Raw genomic sequence first — 16,646 nt, 5'->3', positions numbered from 1 at the left:
GGTAACGAAATGGATATCACTCTGAGCATGGCATGAAAAAAATTAACCATGAATCTGATGTCTGCACATTCAATAAAGGCCCTCAAAGCGCAGAGCAGGGTTCCTTGTCTCTTAAGTGGAGACTTGCCCTGATCCTGGTGTGGTGGGTGCTGCAGTGCAAGAGACTGCTTTGCAGGTGGACGACAGCTCCTGGAGAAGCGATGGGGCAGGGGAATGTGCCTGGAGCCTCGGACCAGCGGATGGACCTGGCCCCGCGGTGCCTTCGCCCTCCCTGCCTCGGCTGCTGCGGTCCCGGGGAGCATCACGCTCTGCCCCAGCGGCGCACGCTTGAAAGCTCGCTCTGCCAGCCACGAGGAGCGGCTCTGCGGTCCGCGCTGCAGAAACATCTGCTCGAAGCGTACCCCCAAGCAAATGCATTTACCCTACTCATTTAACAGGTATTATTACATATTGTTAAAACTTTTTAATGCGTGACAGCTCAGCTCGTGAGGGCTCCACCAGGACCTTTATAAATACCTACTTAAGAAAGAAGCTCTAAACTACAATCTAGATTATTGGGTTGAAATATATAGAAGGGTATTTGTTCATTTTGTTCTGCTTTCCTTGAAGATTCCTATCCTCTTCTGCTTATTGTTGTTAGTTCTTGTTAAATGCTGGCCGTGATATTGACAGGTTGTGGGGTTTTTTTTTCCTTCATATGCATCTGTTCAAAGATCAAATTTAGAATCTTATAAATAGCAGTAAGCTCATCCCTGTTGAAGCAAGAGGATATTTTAGGTGTTCTCCAACATGTAAATTCAACAGACTGGAGTTTTCATCAAATATCTTAAAAAGTAAGTAACCCTAACTCCAGATTATTTTGGAAAATAAATTTATCTTTTCTGAACTCTGTTATACAGATTGTGGTGTAACTGGTTAAGTAATTATTTCATTCCTTATAGTGATAGGAAAGAACATTAAAGACTTACTGGAATTTAACTACTGGGGTAGAGGTACCAAGTAAAGTTTTTTAAAACATATTCCATGTAAAATCTTTATTGAACAAATGCATAACTGGTATGCAATTCCAAATAAACCCACAGTAAATAGCTTAGTACAATTAATTTATATTAATTCATATTTACAATGTAAAAATTATTTCTCTTCTAAATTTGGAAATCCTGCATGATTAGTCAGCAGTTAAGAAAATTATATAAGAATAACTTCTACTTTGAATGCTCTAGGTAAATGAAGGAATTGGGTCCCTACAGATTAGTCTGATTATGGGATACAATTTAGAAACTTTAATGTGCAGCATTTCAAGGTCCCTGATGAAATACTAATCTTCATAACTTTTACCTCACAAAAAGATTTGCAAAGATCTTTCCCATAAGCAGTGTCTGCTTGATAAATATAGAGAGAACTGTGAGAGGAACTGTGAGAGGAAAAGCGTATTTTTGCCAATGGCATTTGGAAAGTTGGAAAAGAGGGCAGAAGTGAAGAAAATGGGAAATGTTAGGAGAGATTAATATCTTACATGAAAATCTAAGTAAATTGGATATGGCTATGGTTATCAGTCAGGTTATATAACTTCTCTGTGTGTTTTAAGAGTTTAATTACATAAATGCTAGCCAAGTGGTGAAACACATGCATACACCTATGCATTTACAGGCAAATCCTGCTCAGACCTTCCCCTAATTCACTGAAGAACTTTAGCTGGCAGGAGAGAGGGCTCAGGGGGATCTCCTCAATGAACGTAACCACCTGATGGGAGGGAGTAAAGATGACAAAACCAGGCTTTTCAAAACCCCATTGGGCACGGCCCTGACCAGCCCGCTGTGGGGGACCCTGCTTTGGGCAGGGGGTTGGCCCAGGCCATCCCCAGAGGTGCCCTCCAGCCTCCCGTTCGGTGGTTCGGGGACTCCCTGAAGCCACGCGCTGCTCCGAGCAGCCGTAGCGTCTCTGCCGCCCGTGGCTCAGCAGAAAGGTGCCGCTGAGGCAGAACAGGGTCGGTCCTTAATCCTGTGGATGCTCCTACTCAAGGCATGGAATTACTCGTCTTGGTAGACCTGGCAATTTTGAAGCTGTTTTGTGGCTTTATAGTTGGCCGTGTTAATAACATAAGAAGCACCTAGACCAAATTTAAGAATTAATGAAATCTCTTTCCAATTTAAAACACTCTCTAATGCCAAAAGGTACCTCATGTTTTACAGAACCAATGTGCTTCATTTCTTATGCTGCTTATATATGACCCAGACAACCAGTCCTGCCTACACACAGGATACGGGAAATGGGCCCAGTGTGTGCAAAATTCAAATAGTTACAAAAACAGGAATGACCCCATCCTAGGTTAGTCACACTGTGGAAGGGAAAACAGAAAGTTGTTCCTTTCTTAGTCTATCAGTCCGTAGCTACAGAGCTGAACTATGGCTCAGCAGGAATGAGAAATACGTTTTAACGTGTTTTCTTTACTCTCCAATCATTCAGTATGCTGTCCTCTTCAAAGTCACGTAGCTAACCAGTGAGAATCTTTTTCTGGTACTCCTAATATGCCAACTACAGTGTCCTTAAACAGAAATCACAAATTCTGTGAATATATTTGTATTTTTCTATTGTTTTATGATAGTCATATATAATATTGCAAAACATAAATAGCTGAAAATAGTAATTGTTTTTGAAACCCAAAATACTTCTTAAAAACCATTAATTTCTAAGCATTCAGACATGGCCCCGATCTTTTTTTTAAAGTAGGAAAAGTAATTGTTTAAAACAATAGTTTACTTGATATATATCTTCTTTCAAAATTACTTACGTTATTTTTGGTAACACTAACAGGGCAGGAAGTCTTGTATACCACTTGTAAGTTAATATACAGTAATTAATGGTAACAGAAGATTAATTTCTCTTGTTAAAACAAAAGAAAGTAAAGAGTCCATTTTTGTCACTTCCATATTATCATGAGTTTCTACAGAAAGATTCTCATGAGTTTGTGACTTTTGAGGTTTACCATTTTCATTTCAGTGTAGGACAGTTCAAAACACAGATATTGGCTTGTTCCAAAGGCTATTTTATCGATATTTACAATCATTTTTCCAACCAGAATGTCAAATTTCGAGCAGTTTCGCTTCGACTTTTACCAGTCCAATTATACCATAGATGACCAGGAAGAAGGTTACAACAGTTACGGGTCTGATGAAAACCTCTGTGGAAGCAGAAAGTAAGTATGCTACAAAAAAAAAGAGAAAAAAGGTGATATATCTCAAAGCTCAAATGAAATTAATGACGAAAAACAGCATGCAGTGGCCAAAAAAGGATTGCATAATCAATACAGTGGAAGTTTTAGTGGAGAAATACAACCCATAGCAGTAGAAAGACAGGAAGAAACTTATTATTTAATTGTTTTCTTATATTTTTAAACCTATTGGTGACTTCTGCCCATGGAAGAGGGACACTGAGGGAAAGTTTAGAGAGTTTCCCTGTAAGGAGATTTCGACGCGACTGCGGTAGGAGGCTGGGTGTTGCTGCAGCTTCCCCGTTCAGCAGTGGATGGGTCCGCTGGCTTTGGGGCTTGCAGGAGCAGGAAGAGGCTTCAAGAGATCATCTAGACTTTCTAGAATCACTTACCATTGAACCTTTCTTTATAAAGGGTTGGGTTTTGTGCTACTTTTATAGATACAGATGTTACAGGTTGTTTACCGAATTGGAGTGACTGAGCTTCATGTTATTACTGTGGATTTTAGGGCACATATTGCTAGAAATTCTTTAAGCTCCTTCTCAGATTCAAGAAAAAAAAAATCTAAATATATGGCTCTTTCATTAGCAGTATGGACATATCTGAGGAATGTCACCAGGCTGCTCGGTGGAAAAGTCAGGAGTGCCTAAATTTGTGGGTGCCCTCACAGCTCCTAAATTCCCTGTCCCCTCACTCCCAGCCTGGGGGCCTGCACTGTGCCATTGCCTGAGCTGGTGGGCACAGAAGTGGGTGCGATGGGCTGCAATGTGCTGGCAGGCCAGCAAGGAGCCCTGCCTGGTTTCAGAGGGGGTTGCAAAGCCATGGGCAGCAGCTCGGCATTCACGCCACACGGCGGGTACTGTGGTCAGAAAATTTCCAGGTTCGCCAAATTGAAAATAGGTGAAAATTTAAGCCATGGTGCATGGTGAGCAGCTCTAAGCTGTTGTGCAGTTGCTCATTGCAGTTACTTGTTTTGCTGCGATTTGCTTCTTGTCCCAGGAGCCAGACAGGAGAGCAACCTCCAGCCAGTGCTTTTGCCCCGTCAGAAATGCTTCTGTCCTCTCAGAGTTACACGGGTCAGATTTTGCAGCCAACCTACAGTCCCGACACTCTCTCTCACCTTAGTTACGCTGATGGATTTGACGAGGAACCTCCTTTGCTAGAAGGTAAAAATAAAACCACGAACGATGTGCGTGGTTCCTGGGAGTGCCTCTGCTTTTCTTTGCCAGCTAGTGGCAGTCACTAGAGAAACCGCAGCAGAGCTGCCAAGCCTGGCTGTGCGAGCTTCAGCCAACAGCCCCTGGCCCCCAAACCTACACTTTCTTACTTGAATTTGCCATGGATTCATTCAGTCTTATGGCATATATAGCATATACTTTACTACCACTAGATGACAGCATAACAGTAAGTTTTGCATTCACATTTCCAAATTTTTTTTTCCACTCTGTGTTTATCCTGCATACATATTGGAACATCTATAATTAATAAATACTGATAATAATCCTTTTTGCATATCTAGTAATGAATTTAATAGTTTGAAGACGCTAAATAGTTTGTTTCAGTGGGAAAGAAATTGAGAAAGCTGCTTTCAGCTTCAATTAGTTGATCATTTAATTACGTGAACAATATCATTCTTTATGATGATTGAACCATCCTAATGGTAGTGGCTGATTTTGTAGTTTACAAAATACTTGTGCTACATTAAAAAAAAATCGAAGAATTTGTTTGTCATTATTTCAGCATAATGTAAAAAGAGCATATTCAGCCTGCCTTTGCATAGTGGAAGGCAAGTGGATTTTTCACTACTTAAAAGATACTCCTACTGCCTTAAAAACAGCAAGATCGCTCTATTTGATATAGATAACTGTTAGATCTTTACCTCTCAGACCTCCAAGCATTTAACTCCACAGGCAGCCCACCCTGTGAAAAGGATGTTGAAATACAACTGCTTCTGATCCTCAGGGCTTCAGAGATGTTCATATCTGTGTACCAAATAAATCTGACCAAAGACACACCTTTTAATACAGAACAACTTTATATAATGTTTTGGCTCAGCTCAGGGTGATGGATCGGTGGAATAAGGTAAAGACTTGGCTTTCCAAACAGATCTAACACATTGTCAGTCTCAGTAATTCTGGCACCCAGTTCTGAACCTAACTTTTCCCTTGCTGGAGCATCTCAGGGAAGATGAGTACTCCTGCAAGCTGAAGGGTTTCTGCAGAAGTTACAGGAGAAATCTTTGCCCTAGTAAAGTTAATGACAGAATTCCCATTGACTTTAATGGGGAAGAATTTTGTTCTGTTTCTAGGGGTCCTCAGTAATTACTTTTTAAATGCAAAAAAAAGCTTATAAAGCACTGCACAAAGTATTATTAACTTGCCTTGAAGGGAAGAATGTCATTTTTAAGTGCCTGTGGCAGTTCAGGCTTAAGACACATCTCTTGTCAGATTTGCCAGAATTAAAGCATATATCTCTGTCCTCAGTGTTCTAGAGTATCTTGAATTCTGTAGTTACTGTTAATTAGCATATTTTTCAACATCTAAGTAAGGGTGGCATTGGATATATGTGTTTTAAGTACAGGAAAAACAAATATTAACTCGAAAATGCTGATGGCATTTTGTGATTCACTGCCTAAAATTGGATTTAATAAATTAATATTCCAATTTAGAATCAGAGCTGACTCTCAAATATACTGGGTATATAGCAGGGACAGCATGTTCCTACTACAGAATACATCATCCTACAATATTATCTTCGTTAAAGCGATTGATTTGTTTGCTTGTGTTGGGTTTTGTGGTAGCTAATGGGTTTCTGTAAAAGTGTTGTTTTCTTGTGAGCAATTAACAATCCTGGAATTTCTCATTGCAGAACTTGGGATCAATTTTGAGCATATATGGCAAAAAACATTAACAGTTCTAAATCCAATGAAGCCTGCAGATGGCAGCATTATGAATGAGACAGACCTCACCGGACCTGTGGTTTTCTGTTTGGCCCTTGGAGCGACATTGCTGCTGGTAGGATGTGGCAGAGATCTTGAGAGATGTCTTTTCGAACAAGTTAATGCCTAGGTGATAATGCATGTGGAGTTGCAGAAGATGTAGCACTGGTGTAAAATGAGTCATTTGCTGCCGTTTGTTCTGAGATTATATATTTAAAAGTCTCCTTGCTTTGAAAGTACCTGCATAAAGTTTAAATGTAATATAGATGTAATACAGGTGAAGTGATGTATTAATTCCAGTGGAAATAAAAGACCACGCCATTTTTTGGCGTGGGATTTAATATGAACAAAGGACAGATCTGTGCAGTGTATATCCTGGGGTGGCTCTGAACCCCCGAAGCATGGCAGCGTGCGCTAGGTAAGGACCTAACAAGGAGCTTTTAAAGGAGGAAATCAAAAGGCATAGCAGACCAGCCCAGTTTTTCTGACAATCTTGCTACTGCTCTGAAATTACCTTCTCTCATTGTTACTTTGGGGAGTGCAAAGATATCAAAAAGTTATCTTTATGAAACTAAAATAATTTGAAAAAGGAAGTGGAAACAGCCTCTTCCCTCCTGCCTCAAATTTGCAATACCTTCCTATACATTTTGCTAGTGCTTTCTTAGTTTATATTCCTTTTCTACATCATCTGCTAAACAAAATATGGTAGCCTGTGCTTAACCTCTTTCCTCTTTATGAATATAGCTTTTCTACAGGAGGAAAGTTGAACAGGGATTGTACACTGCTCCTAAATTCATCTATTTATCACTGACAACAGGGGGTCTCCAGTGCTGCTGAAGTACAGCTCTGATTGTCGGCAGCAATTTATCAGACAGGGATAAGGTGGGACCGTTCTGGGAAGGGCTTTACTGCTCCAGCAACTGAGGTGAGAGAAACAGGGCTCTAATTCTCCATTTCCTCTCTGATAAATAGTGCTGAATCAGAAGACTCTTGCAAGTTCTTACTCAATTTGTAATGTCAGTGCAGTACCTTGAATGTGCAAACTGCAATATAAATGGAAAGTATTATTATTATTTATGTCCCTATAAAAATAAAAATCCTTTAAAAGGGTGGAAGCAGCAGGAGGAAAGGGAATAAAAGGAAAAGAAGGTGGGAAGCTAGAGAAGACAGGCTATTTTCCACCTAGAGAAATAAAGGTTATGAGGGGAATAAAAGGAGAAAGGAGAATTGATTATAATCAGGAAAATGGAAGGAAAGCTAAAAGAAAGAAAGAATGACCAAAAATGGTTGCTGTTGATTTTGCTCCCTGGATAGCCAACAATTATAATGAATATCAAGCTATTATTATTGAAATAAAGTACTTTAATTACCGTATTTGTTCTAGAATATTAAGCATTTTAAGTATCATTAGAAAAACAACTATTTTCAACGCTCCAGTTTTAGGTCAGCAGAGCTCCTCTGATACAATCTAGTGTTTTTGTGCCACAACTTCACAGCAATAAGTCTATGGGATTTCCATGGGCCATCTTCTAAATTCAGGCTGCTCATTTTATCTCAGATGCATTTGAATACTAAAGTGGCTCTTCAGCTGTGTAAGCTATGATATCCTTCTGTACTTGAATAATTCTCTTCTAATAGCACCAGGAACATAATTTGGTTGAGAGCTTGTTTCCAAAAATAATTTATAAATTTTATTTAGTTTCAGCTTTTTAACTATGGAAAAATATGCAAAGATATTCTTCAAATGGTAGCAGTTCTTTCAGAGCACGGAGAAAAAGAGGAAAGGATTGTTAGCCTGACAGCAGGACTTGATCTTCCTCATGCTGGCGTAAAACAGGGCAACTCCATTGCAGATAGAGAAACAACGGCAGTGTGAAAGTTAGCAGAAGCCTGAGTCTCAGCTGCTTTGCATTTTACATAGTCATTCGTACAAAATCAGACTTCCCCATCCACTTAAACTAAGGACAGTAGTACCCACTCTAGGCAGGTGCAAACAAGCGCACAAAGTCTGACTTTCTTCTAACCTTGTTCCTTCCGCAGGACAAATTTAGCTCTTTCCATTCATCAAAGCCTGCCAGACTAATCAAGCCTGATTCTGGTTTTGCTTACATCACTGTGAATTGGGAGTATTCCTGTGTGTGTGAGTCAATATATTTACATATGTTAAGAAAGACTAGAATTGGAACCAACATGTTCAGCTGCTTTTTTTTTCTCTCTCATTCTCTTGCACCACAAATCAAACATTTCACCCAGTGGAGATTTAGTTAGCTGCTAGTGCTAGTGCTCCCTTCATCTCTGTCTCAGTAATTTCTTAAACTAAGCTGCTAAATAGTGCTGTGTGGAATAATTAAATACACTGAAACAAACAGTCTAAAAGCTTGTAGTTGTTGTTGCATCTGTTTGAGACAGAGCTTTTCTTAGTTGGTCTGTAGTAAAGGCTCTCCCAAACCGTTGCGGGTGTTAAACTTACTACAGATCTTTAATGACTGAAATTGTAATTGATAATAATCTGAGCTAGTATTGCTCTCCCCCACTATCTCTAGCTATCATTAGTTTTATTTGGTGAAGCAATTTTTCCGTATTATTTTATACCAATAATATGCAAATGCCATCAAAGGATTCTGTATCTAAATAGGAAGACTTCTTATGCTGTTAGTTCAGGAATGAACTTTACGGTGGAATGCATTGGCGGGGAAAAAGCCAACACACGGGATGTTGTGAGGATATAGGCAACCTGGCTGTACCTGACCTAACCGTGATGCCTGGAACCAGAGGAGGGCTCAGCAATGAGCCAGGTCAAGCTGAAAACAGGATAACAGTGCTGATGTAGAGGCAGGTCTTACTAACTGAGGCTGCCTTTCACATAAGCACGCACTGCTCTCCAACTGGAGCCTGTGAGCTGTCAGAATCTGCAGCATTAGGACTTTCAGGTTGTGTCCTCTCTAGATTAGGCTCTCTCCACTGTGTTGCTTTATATCTGTCCAGCTCAAATACTGCTGGCATCCAGTGATCAGTTTCCACGCAAATGGATACAGGAAGCAGAGAAGCAGGGTCCTCAAAGCTGGTTGGTTTCCCCCAGGTTTTATTAAAATGGATGACTAAAGTAGATCTTCTCAATCCTCCCTAACCATTGTGGAAGAGATACTTGTAAATACCGCAAACCATGAAAAAAGCTTCAATAATATTTCCACCTTGTCCATCACAAGAGAATCCAGGTAAAGAATTATTTGGAAACTGGGACCTTCTATTAGTTTTGATTCTCATCTGGTTTGTCATATGCCTTATATAATGTGGGCAATATATAGATGTGTGTATGCACAAACACACCTGTGTTTTAAGTATGTATATGGGTATTTTTATGTGTTAGGAAGGTGATGCATTGTGGCCCTTCATTTGGGAAGTTTGTTCCATGATCCTGAGTTAAGGCTTGAGTCCCAGGTTGGAGCTTTCTCCTTCACAAATGCATGTTATCTTTAGGATACAAAGTTTCAACACAAAGCAAACAAAACCATCTTCATCCCAATCGCTGTTTATTTCTGGTGTACAAATGTTTATTTCTGACATACAGATGTGAAAATGACAGTATTGCATAGCCAACATTAATATTTCATTTGTTAGAAGCTTGAATAGAGAGAAACAATATTTAACAGTCTTTTGTGAGTGTTCATTTTTGGGAGTGAACAATGCCCTCATGCCTGGAGGTCATCTTTCAAAACGATGGCAGGAGATGAAGAAATTGGTGACGCTGTGGCCACTGTTGCCTGTTGTACTAGCTTTGTGTATAAATTAAAAAACATTAGCCTCCAGGCTGTCAGGCTGGTACCTTTCACAGGCACTAAAATCACACAAAGGAATAAAACCTGGAAGAAAAAAACACCTGGGGAATTTTTCATTCGTTGGAACAAAAAGAGAACACAAGCTGACAGTTACTACTAAGGTTTATGTTGAAATGAACATGTTGTATTGATCTAACCACAGAGATGTGTCTTTCTCATGGTGGTCAAGGGGAAGAATGGACACATTCACCCTGAAAACAAACATACTTTCCGCAAAATTTTACTTATTTTTTGCAGGCCTGCTTAAAGCTGGGGCTTTGTAATAAAATGTGAAGCATATCAAGTAAGTGGGGTCATCATTTTACTTAGCACACTTGTCCACAGCCCTGTGTACAACTATTGGAAAAACTTCTCCTGACACTAAAATGTGCTTTCCATAATTTCTTCTCAGTTTGCTACCAGTTAGACCTTCCCAAGTCTCCCCAACCAATTCCTGTCCTGTTCAGAGCTCTATGACCGTAAGACTGAGAATCAGCCTTATAACTTTAAATTAGCGCCAAGCGCATTCTCATAATTGTACCTTGGAGATTTTTGGTGCAAAAATCACCCAAAAGTATCAGCTGTGGGTTACAAGTGAACTGATGTAGGCGAAGCAGAGAGAGAGTGCCAACAAGAAAAAGTAACAAACCTCGTGCTTGCCTTCTGTCTTCTCCCACCACTTTGTGATCACTTGCCCACTTCTGACGCTTCATGCTTACTCATATTTATTCCAGGCAGGAAAAGTTCATTTCAGCTATGTGTATGGCATGAGTGCCATTGGGTGCCTTGCTATGCATGCCCTACTGAACCTGATGAGCGTCCCAGGAGTCTCGCATGGCTGCGTTGCAAGTGTCTTGGGCTACTGCCTGCTGCCCATGGTGATCCTGTCCTCTTCTGCAGTCGTCTTCTCACTACAGTAAGTACCAGTCTATGGCAACAGGAATCATATGGAGGACAGTAAGTCGGAAGGCTGGTGTCATGCAAAACATTTTGTAAATGGTTATGTAGTGAATTTTGGCTTCCAAAACTGTGAAGAAAAACACCATTTTGTTTGTGCATGTAGGTGGAAATGGACAAAACTGGACTGTTTGAGAGGGGTGATATATATTCATTTTAATATGAGTCCTTAATTCCACTGTTTCCTACTTGGACTGAGAGTGCCTTTGATTTTTGCAGCAGCCTCGGATGTGATTTTTGTTTTGCAGAGCCAACAGTGGCCAAACTCAGGTATCAATTGTAAAAGCAACTGCCGGACTTTGGTTTTATATAGCTGGTTCGCCTGTTCTTTTTTTTTTCATAGTACCAGGTTCCCATTCTTATGCTTCCTTTCCTTCTGTAGACCAACTTCTGTGTGACAGAATGAAATAATCAAGCTACCCTTAATGATTTGGAGCATTAGAACAAGTGTTTAAGATGTAGTAGAGTCGTATATTCTGAGGTATAGTTGTGGTGTAATTGCAAACCTGAAAAATAACTGAAAAGTGAAAAAACCAAATGTGTGGTGGCGTATGTATCTGTGCATGTGTGGGGGGGTGTTCAGTAATATGCCTATGAATAGGAAATTTGTATGCAAGCCTCTCCTTCCTCCTCATTTGGTAAGCCTTTTGAGATACAGACTGTGTTTACCTCCCTGTTCACATACAGCAAAATACAAGGAAGCTCCAGGTCTTGCCTGAAGGTCTTGAACAGTGCTTTTATCTGTTGTTAACACATTATTAATGACGGTTCCCCTCCTTAGTCTTTGTTGTTCACTCACATTTTTAACTCTCCAATCTGTAACATATGGGACTTGGCAGCTGATGAATAAGAAAGTGCCCTTGTTTGTTTTCTTTGGAAAAGCAGCAATTTTATATATGTATATATTATCTTTTAAGGAAATTATACAGTGGGATGAAGATTTTGGCACAATCCTTGTTGCGTGTTTCTGTGGAGCTATGATGGGTTAACCTGACCATATTCCATGTATGAAAGTGTTTCTGAGCTGTCCTTGATGAGGTGAACACAGTGACACTGAAGAAGCTGTTTATTCTCTGTTCTCCTACACTTCCCATATTTTCTTGATTAACCTGTTTAATAATCCACCCTAATAAAAGGTACAGATACATAATCATCGGACAGATGGGGCGAACTCCCGCAGTTACAGCTGCGCAGGGTACTGTTGTCTGTACAAGGAATCCCCAAGCACACGCCGCACATTTGTAAAATGCTGCGTCTTTACGGAAAGCACATATTCTGAAAATCTATAAATACTATACTGTGATAGCCTTTACAAAATTAAACCATTATTTCTGAAATTAATTGATAATGTTAAGTGCCTATCTACAGGATTCTGCAGTCCTTTTTCAGTCACTATATGAAACTGCTTGAACACAGCAAGTACCAAGGTTAACTATTACGAACGTGCTATTAAAATTAAGTGGCAAATTTTAAATCCAACATACATTTCATTATTTTTAATTTAAAAACTTACTTAAAATGGCAAAGAAAGCAATATATTAATGATTTTTTAAATATTTGTAAAAATGTTATTGCTGTCTATTTCAAAAAGTGTAAAGAACTAACTTCAATGTTTGTTTTCACAGAAAATATACGTAAGATAATGCACACATCTATTGCAAAAATGCATACTAATCCAACAATTTTAGATTTTCATGATTAGCTATTTCACTGTAACTGAATAAAGCATAATATGGAATGTTTTGGGTGCTGAGTAGTACCAAAGAGAAAACCAGTTCTCTTGTGCAAACTTGTGTGGAACCAGATTTGTTTGTGCCCATCTATGCTGATACCATGTCTGAGCCCAAGTTGATTAGGTCTCCTTTTGGGGAGAAACTTCAGCAGACTTCTCTCCTGGAAAAAACAACAACGATTCTTTACTATCGAATCCCTGAACAGAGTGCTCAACCCATTTCCTGGACCAAACAGTGAAGGAAATGAGTGTAAGAGTGGAGAAGGCATTCTTAGACCCAGCAGATGCAAAGGACCCATTTGGTGACTGCATCTGCAGGTTATGAGAGAGAGGAGCAGAGAGGGTCCACTCGTGTCTGTCCCCCCAACTCAGTCTCATGCCAGTACACCCCCAGTCCTCTTGGTCACTGTGAGCATGACATCTGCCTTTTGCCCCTCTCCCACGCTTGAGCATTTGGCCCTCATGGACATGCAGACAGAAGCTCTCTGCTAAAGCTAAACCATTCCTTTTGGCAGTAACATGCTGTTAGATCAAGGACTGAATTTATCAGTGCACAGAAGTATCTTTGGCTCCAATATGATTTTATGCCACCTTTCCACAATCCTGCTCACTGCCAGCCCTGGAACAAAGCATGAGCGGCCATTGGACTTCAGTGCAAGGCAGAACAGCCACAGCTCTAAATTGTACTATCCTGTGATAGCCCCCTGAAGAGTCATCATACTAGCTGAAAATTGTCATCGCGCAGTACCTTCCTGTTACGTCCCATCCTTCTGCCAGCATGGGTACCTGCTCAAAGAGCCATCCATGCCAGCTCTGAATTTCTGGCTAGCTGTTTAAGTGAGCATCTTAGCATCTCCGCTTGGAGCAGAGGCCAGGAACTTGGTTCACAGAACCCAGTGTAATTTCCCTGAATGCCACTGTATAGGTTTAAAGAACACTTAAACTGAGGATATTAAATCACATAGTCTTTAATGTTTTATTTTTAATGGGTTGAAGTTGCAATGAGGTGCTGAGTCACCTTAAAATCAATTCTCTCCTTCCTCCCCCAAAGTCCCAAGAGCTTGCAACACCAAGTACCTTATTGGCCTGGAGACTGGATTGCCAAGAAATGAACTATTCTGTGTGATGTGATTGCATTTAATAAACTAAGTCAATTAAATAAGGAGACCTTTACTCATCATGGTTTAATTGCAATAATAATATTAGTGGAGATTATTTCTGATAAATGGACCTAAGTAAGTATATGTAGTCTGTGTCTCACTTCTGGTTCTGTTTTGCCGATACTTTGGAAAAGTGGGGCACCAGGAGGTCCTTTAGCAAGTGGCAGAAGTTCATTCATTTTCCACGTCCTTGAGACTGACACAGCAAAAGTGTGTAACGCAGCCAATCTCATTAGGTACTTCAGCAGTGTATTACGCGCATGATCTCATGCATTTTACAGAAGGAGGCTGCAAATACAGAGTGCAAAGAAAGCATATGTGAAGCATTATTTATTGGCAAGATTTTGTTCCTACGAGGTTTAATAGTGAGCTGTCTGTAATCTGCAGGAATATTTCAGTGGGTTTTTGACCATAAGCCCATAAGCGTCAGTTCTCCAGGCCACCCTGCGCCTGAGAGGTGGCAGAACGTAACTTCCGAAGGGCTCAGCTGTCACCAAGGGGCAATGTGGAAAGCCACCGTCCTTTCAGTGTGCGGAGAAGGATGCCAGGATGAGCAAAATATTTTTTCTCAGTGCTTCTTTTCCCATCCCTTACTTTCAACTCAGTGTGCACCCTTTTTTAAAAGACCAGTTGAGCTTTCTCCTGGGAGGCAGTCAACACTTTTCTGCCTGGTCAGCTGCAGTGTAATTCTTTAAGAGCCTCGTTGCCTCTCCTTAGAGTCCGAGGTACACTTAAAACTTGTGCCACGTGTTACAAAAATGCAGCTTCTCCGGGTCATCAGGCTGCCTGGTGGAAGATTAGGTCTGTAGTGTCATTTAGATCATAACAACTTCTACAAGATGATTTTGGCTGCAATAGGACCTTTGCTAACTTTAAAATTAAATTTCAGCTGCTGCATCTGCTGGAGCCCCAAAGATTTATTTGGAAATTCACTCGTCCTTTTAGCAGTACTACTGATGAAGCTGCTGCTTTTATCCATGCTGAAGAAATTACCTTTTTGTTTCCTGTTACCATTTTAATTTGTTTCTCAGGCTTGACTTTTCATTATGTCAGTCAGTCCTTGGTTCTTCCACTGACTGTTACCTTGTCAATAACAAGTTGCTAGACGTGAACTTGAGTTTGATAAGATTTAATGCTACATTTACTAACAAGGGGGTTCTGTCGTGTTTCTTTTGTTTTTTCTCCTAGGGGGATCCTGGGAACTTTGTTAGCTCTGGTTATTATTGGATGGTGCAGTTTGTCGGCCTCCAAAATTTTTACCTCTGCATTGGCTATGGAAGGACAGCAGCTTCTCATTGCGTACCCATGTGCTTTACTCTATGGACTTTTTGCACTTCTAACGGTTTTCTGAGATGTATTTTCTGGTAGCCTTATTACAATCTGTTTATGGTTGTTGAAGGGCAAGGGGTTATTTACTTATTCTTAGATTGCCTAGAGTTGCATTACGTTCCATTAACAAAATTAGATTATATGACTTACCTTTTATTTGCCTAATGGCTGATAATGAAATAAAAAATCAAGCTAACAGGTAGATGACTGCAATAATGGTGTTTGAAAGTCTTACAGCTTGAAGAAAAACATTTGTATTGAGAAGGTAGTAAAAGTGAAAAAATACAAAATAAATGATAATTTAAAAAAAACCTTTTCTGCGAGTTTAATATATAATACATATACTAGAGAGTAACTGGAAAGCAATAGTAAATCAAGTGAAAATACAAATTTATTTGTTTCAAAAAAAAACAGCTTGCCATCTTATATGATTACCAATTAATATCCAGAATTCATGTGTGTGGGTTTATTGGGTTTATTTTTTTTTAATGGAAGAGTGAGTGGCTCTGCTTTGTGATGTTGAAGAATTGTCCAGGAACAGGTTGCTACAACACAGGGAGGAAACTAAGAATGTCATCTTGTTTTGATTGTTTTTTTTTTAAGAGGTGTTGCTGTCCAAAACACTATTGTACTGTTTGTAATATACAGTAATGTTATATTTTAAAATTGCCACTAAACCACTGCCTGCTGTCACTGCAGAAAAGGACCACACAAAGCAAAGGCAGCTCCTAAAAATGTCTCCTGAAAGGCAGAACTGTATTTGAGCAAAATACAAATCTCCACAATTTTATCTGCCCCCCAAAAAATCTATTTGCTGCTTTTAGTTTTACAGGAACCTAGCATTTTTACAATAGCAATGAAGCACAGAATGCACAAGATGATGTTTCAAAATATCATATTAGAAGTATCAAGCCATCAAGAGGAAATGGAGATATGTGTGCAGTCATAACAAGAGCAAAATCCAGTAGGCAGTGGCAGAGAAAATGAATGTGTCTGTAGAAAGGGCTAGGGAAAAGAAATAGATAAAATAAAGGGAAATGTGAAGGAAATAAATGGCAGCAGATTATTTCATCAGTGCTTTAGGGTGTCTCCCTTCTTGATTAATGTTTTTATGATCTTGATTATCCTCCAATTTATTGACTATTTTTAACTCTTCAGTGAAATGCCTGCAAAATATTTCTCTCTCTGGACAGAGGACCACTGATGTGAGAGAGAGGGCCCTGATACTGCATGCACTTACGCAGAACCTTAGCATGGCAAAACTGCTCAAGAATTCATAAAATTAATTGTCTTCCTAATCCTTTTCAGGTCAGAGGTAAATTAGATGATCATTTTTTCCCCAGGCTAGTGATTCTGTTTCTGAATTGAAAGAGCCTTTGGTAAAAATATTTCCCATTGCTGGCATGTTTGGTTTTTTTAAGAACTCTTGTGCAAACCATTCTGGAATTCATTTTACCGAACTCCAGTAGAACTAGTTCAGACTAGGGGTCCTGAGAAGTAAACA

The 16,646-nt window shown here is 39.8% G+C and overlaps 1 protein-coding gene across 3 annotated transcripts; it reads left to right on the top strand.

Annotated features, from left to right (window-relative positions):
• Positions 1–751: 751 nt before the first annotated feature.
• Positions 752–15,447, top strand: YIPF7 (Yip1 domain family member 7). Of its 3 annotated transcripts, none has more exons than XM_075500005.1 (6): positions 752–833; positions 3,136–3,196; positions 4,211–4,377; positions 6,080–6,225; positions 10,699–10,880; positions 15,002–15,447. In XM_075500005.1, exons 3-6 carry the CDS (start codon positions 4,260–4,262, stop codon positions 15,162–15,164), a joined length of 609 nt encoding a protein of 202 aa, XP_075356120.1. In that variant the 5' UTR covers positions 752–833; positions 3,136–3,196; positions 4,211–4,259; the 3' UTR covers positions 15,165–15,447. The 3 variants fall into 3 exon arrangements, with proteins under 3 accessions (XP_075356120.1, XP_075356118.1, XP_075356119.1); XM_075500003.1 differs by having other exon boundaries at positions 3,080–3,196; XM_075500004.1 differs by lacking the exon at positions 3,136–3,196.
• Positions 15,448–16,646: the final 1,199 nt, after the last annotated feature.

This window comes from Mycteria americana, chromosome 4, assembly GCF_035582795.1.
Source record: "Mycteria americana isolate JAX WOST 10 ecotype Jacksonville Zoo and Gardens chromosome 4, USCA_MyAme_1.0, whole genome shotgun sequence".
In the NCBI taxonomy this organism is placed as follows: domain Eukaryota; kingdom Metazoa; phylum Chordata; class Aves; order Ciconiiformes; family Ciconiidae; genus Mycteria; species Mycteria americana.
Note: the sequence above shows the minus strand (reverse complement) of the source record. Positions and strands in the feature narration are given on the sequence as shown.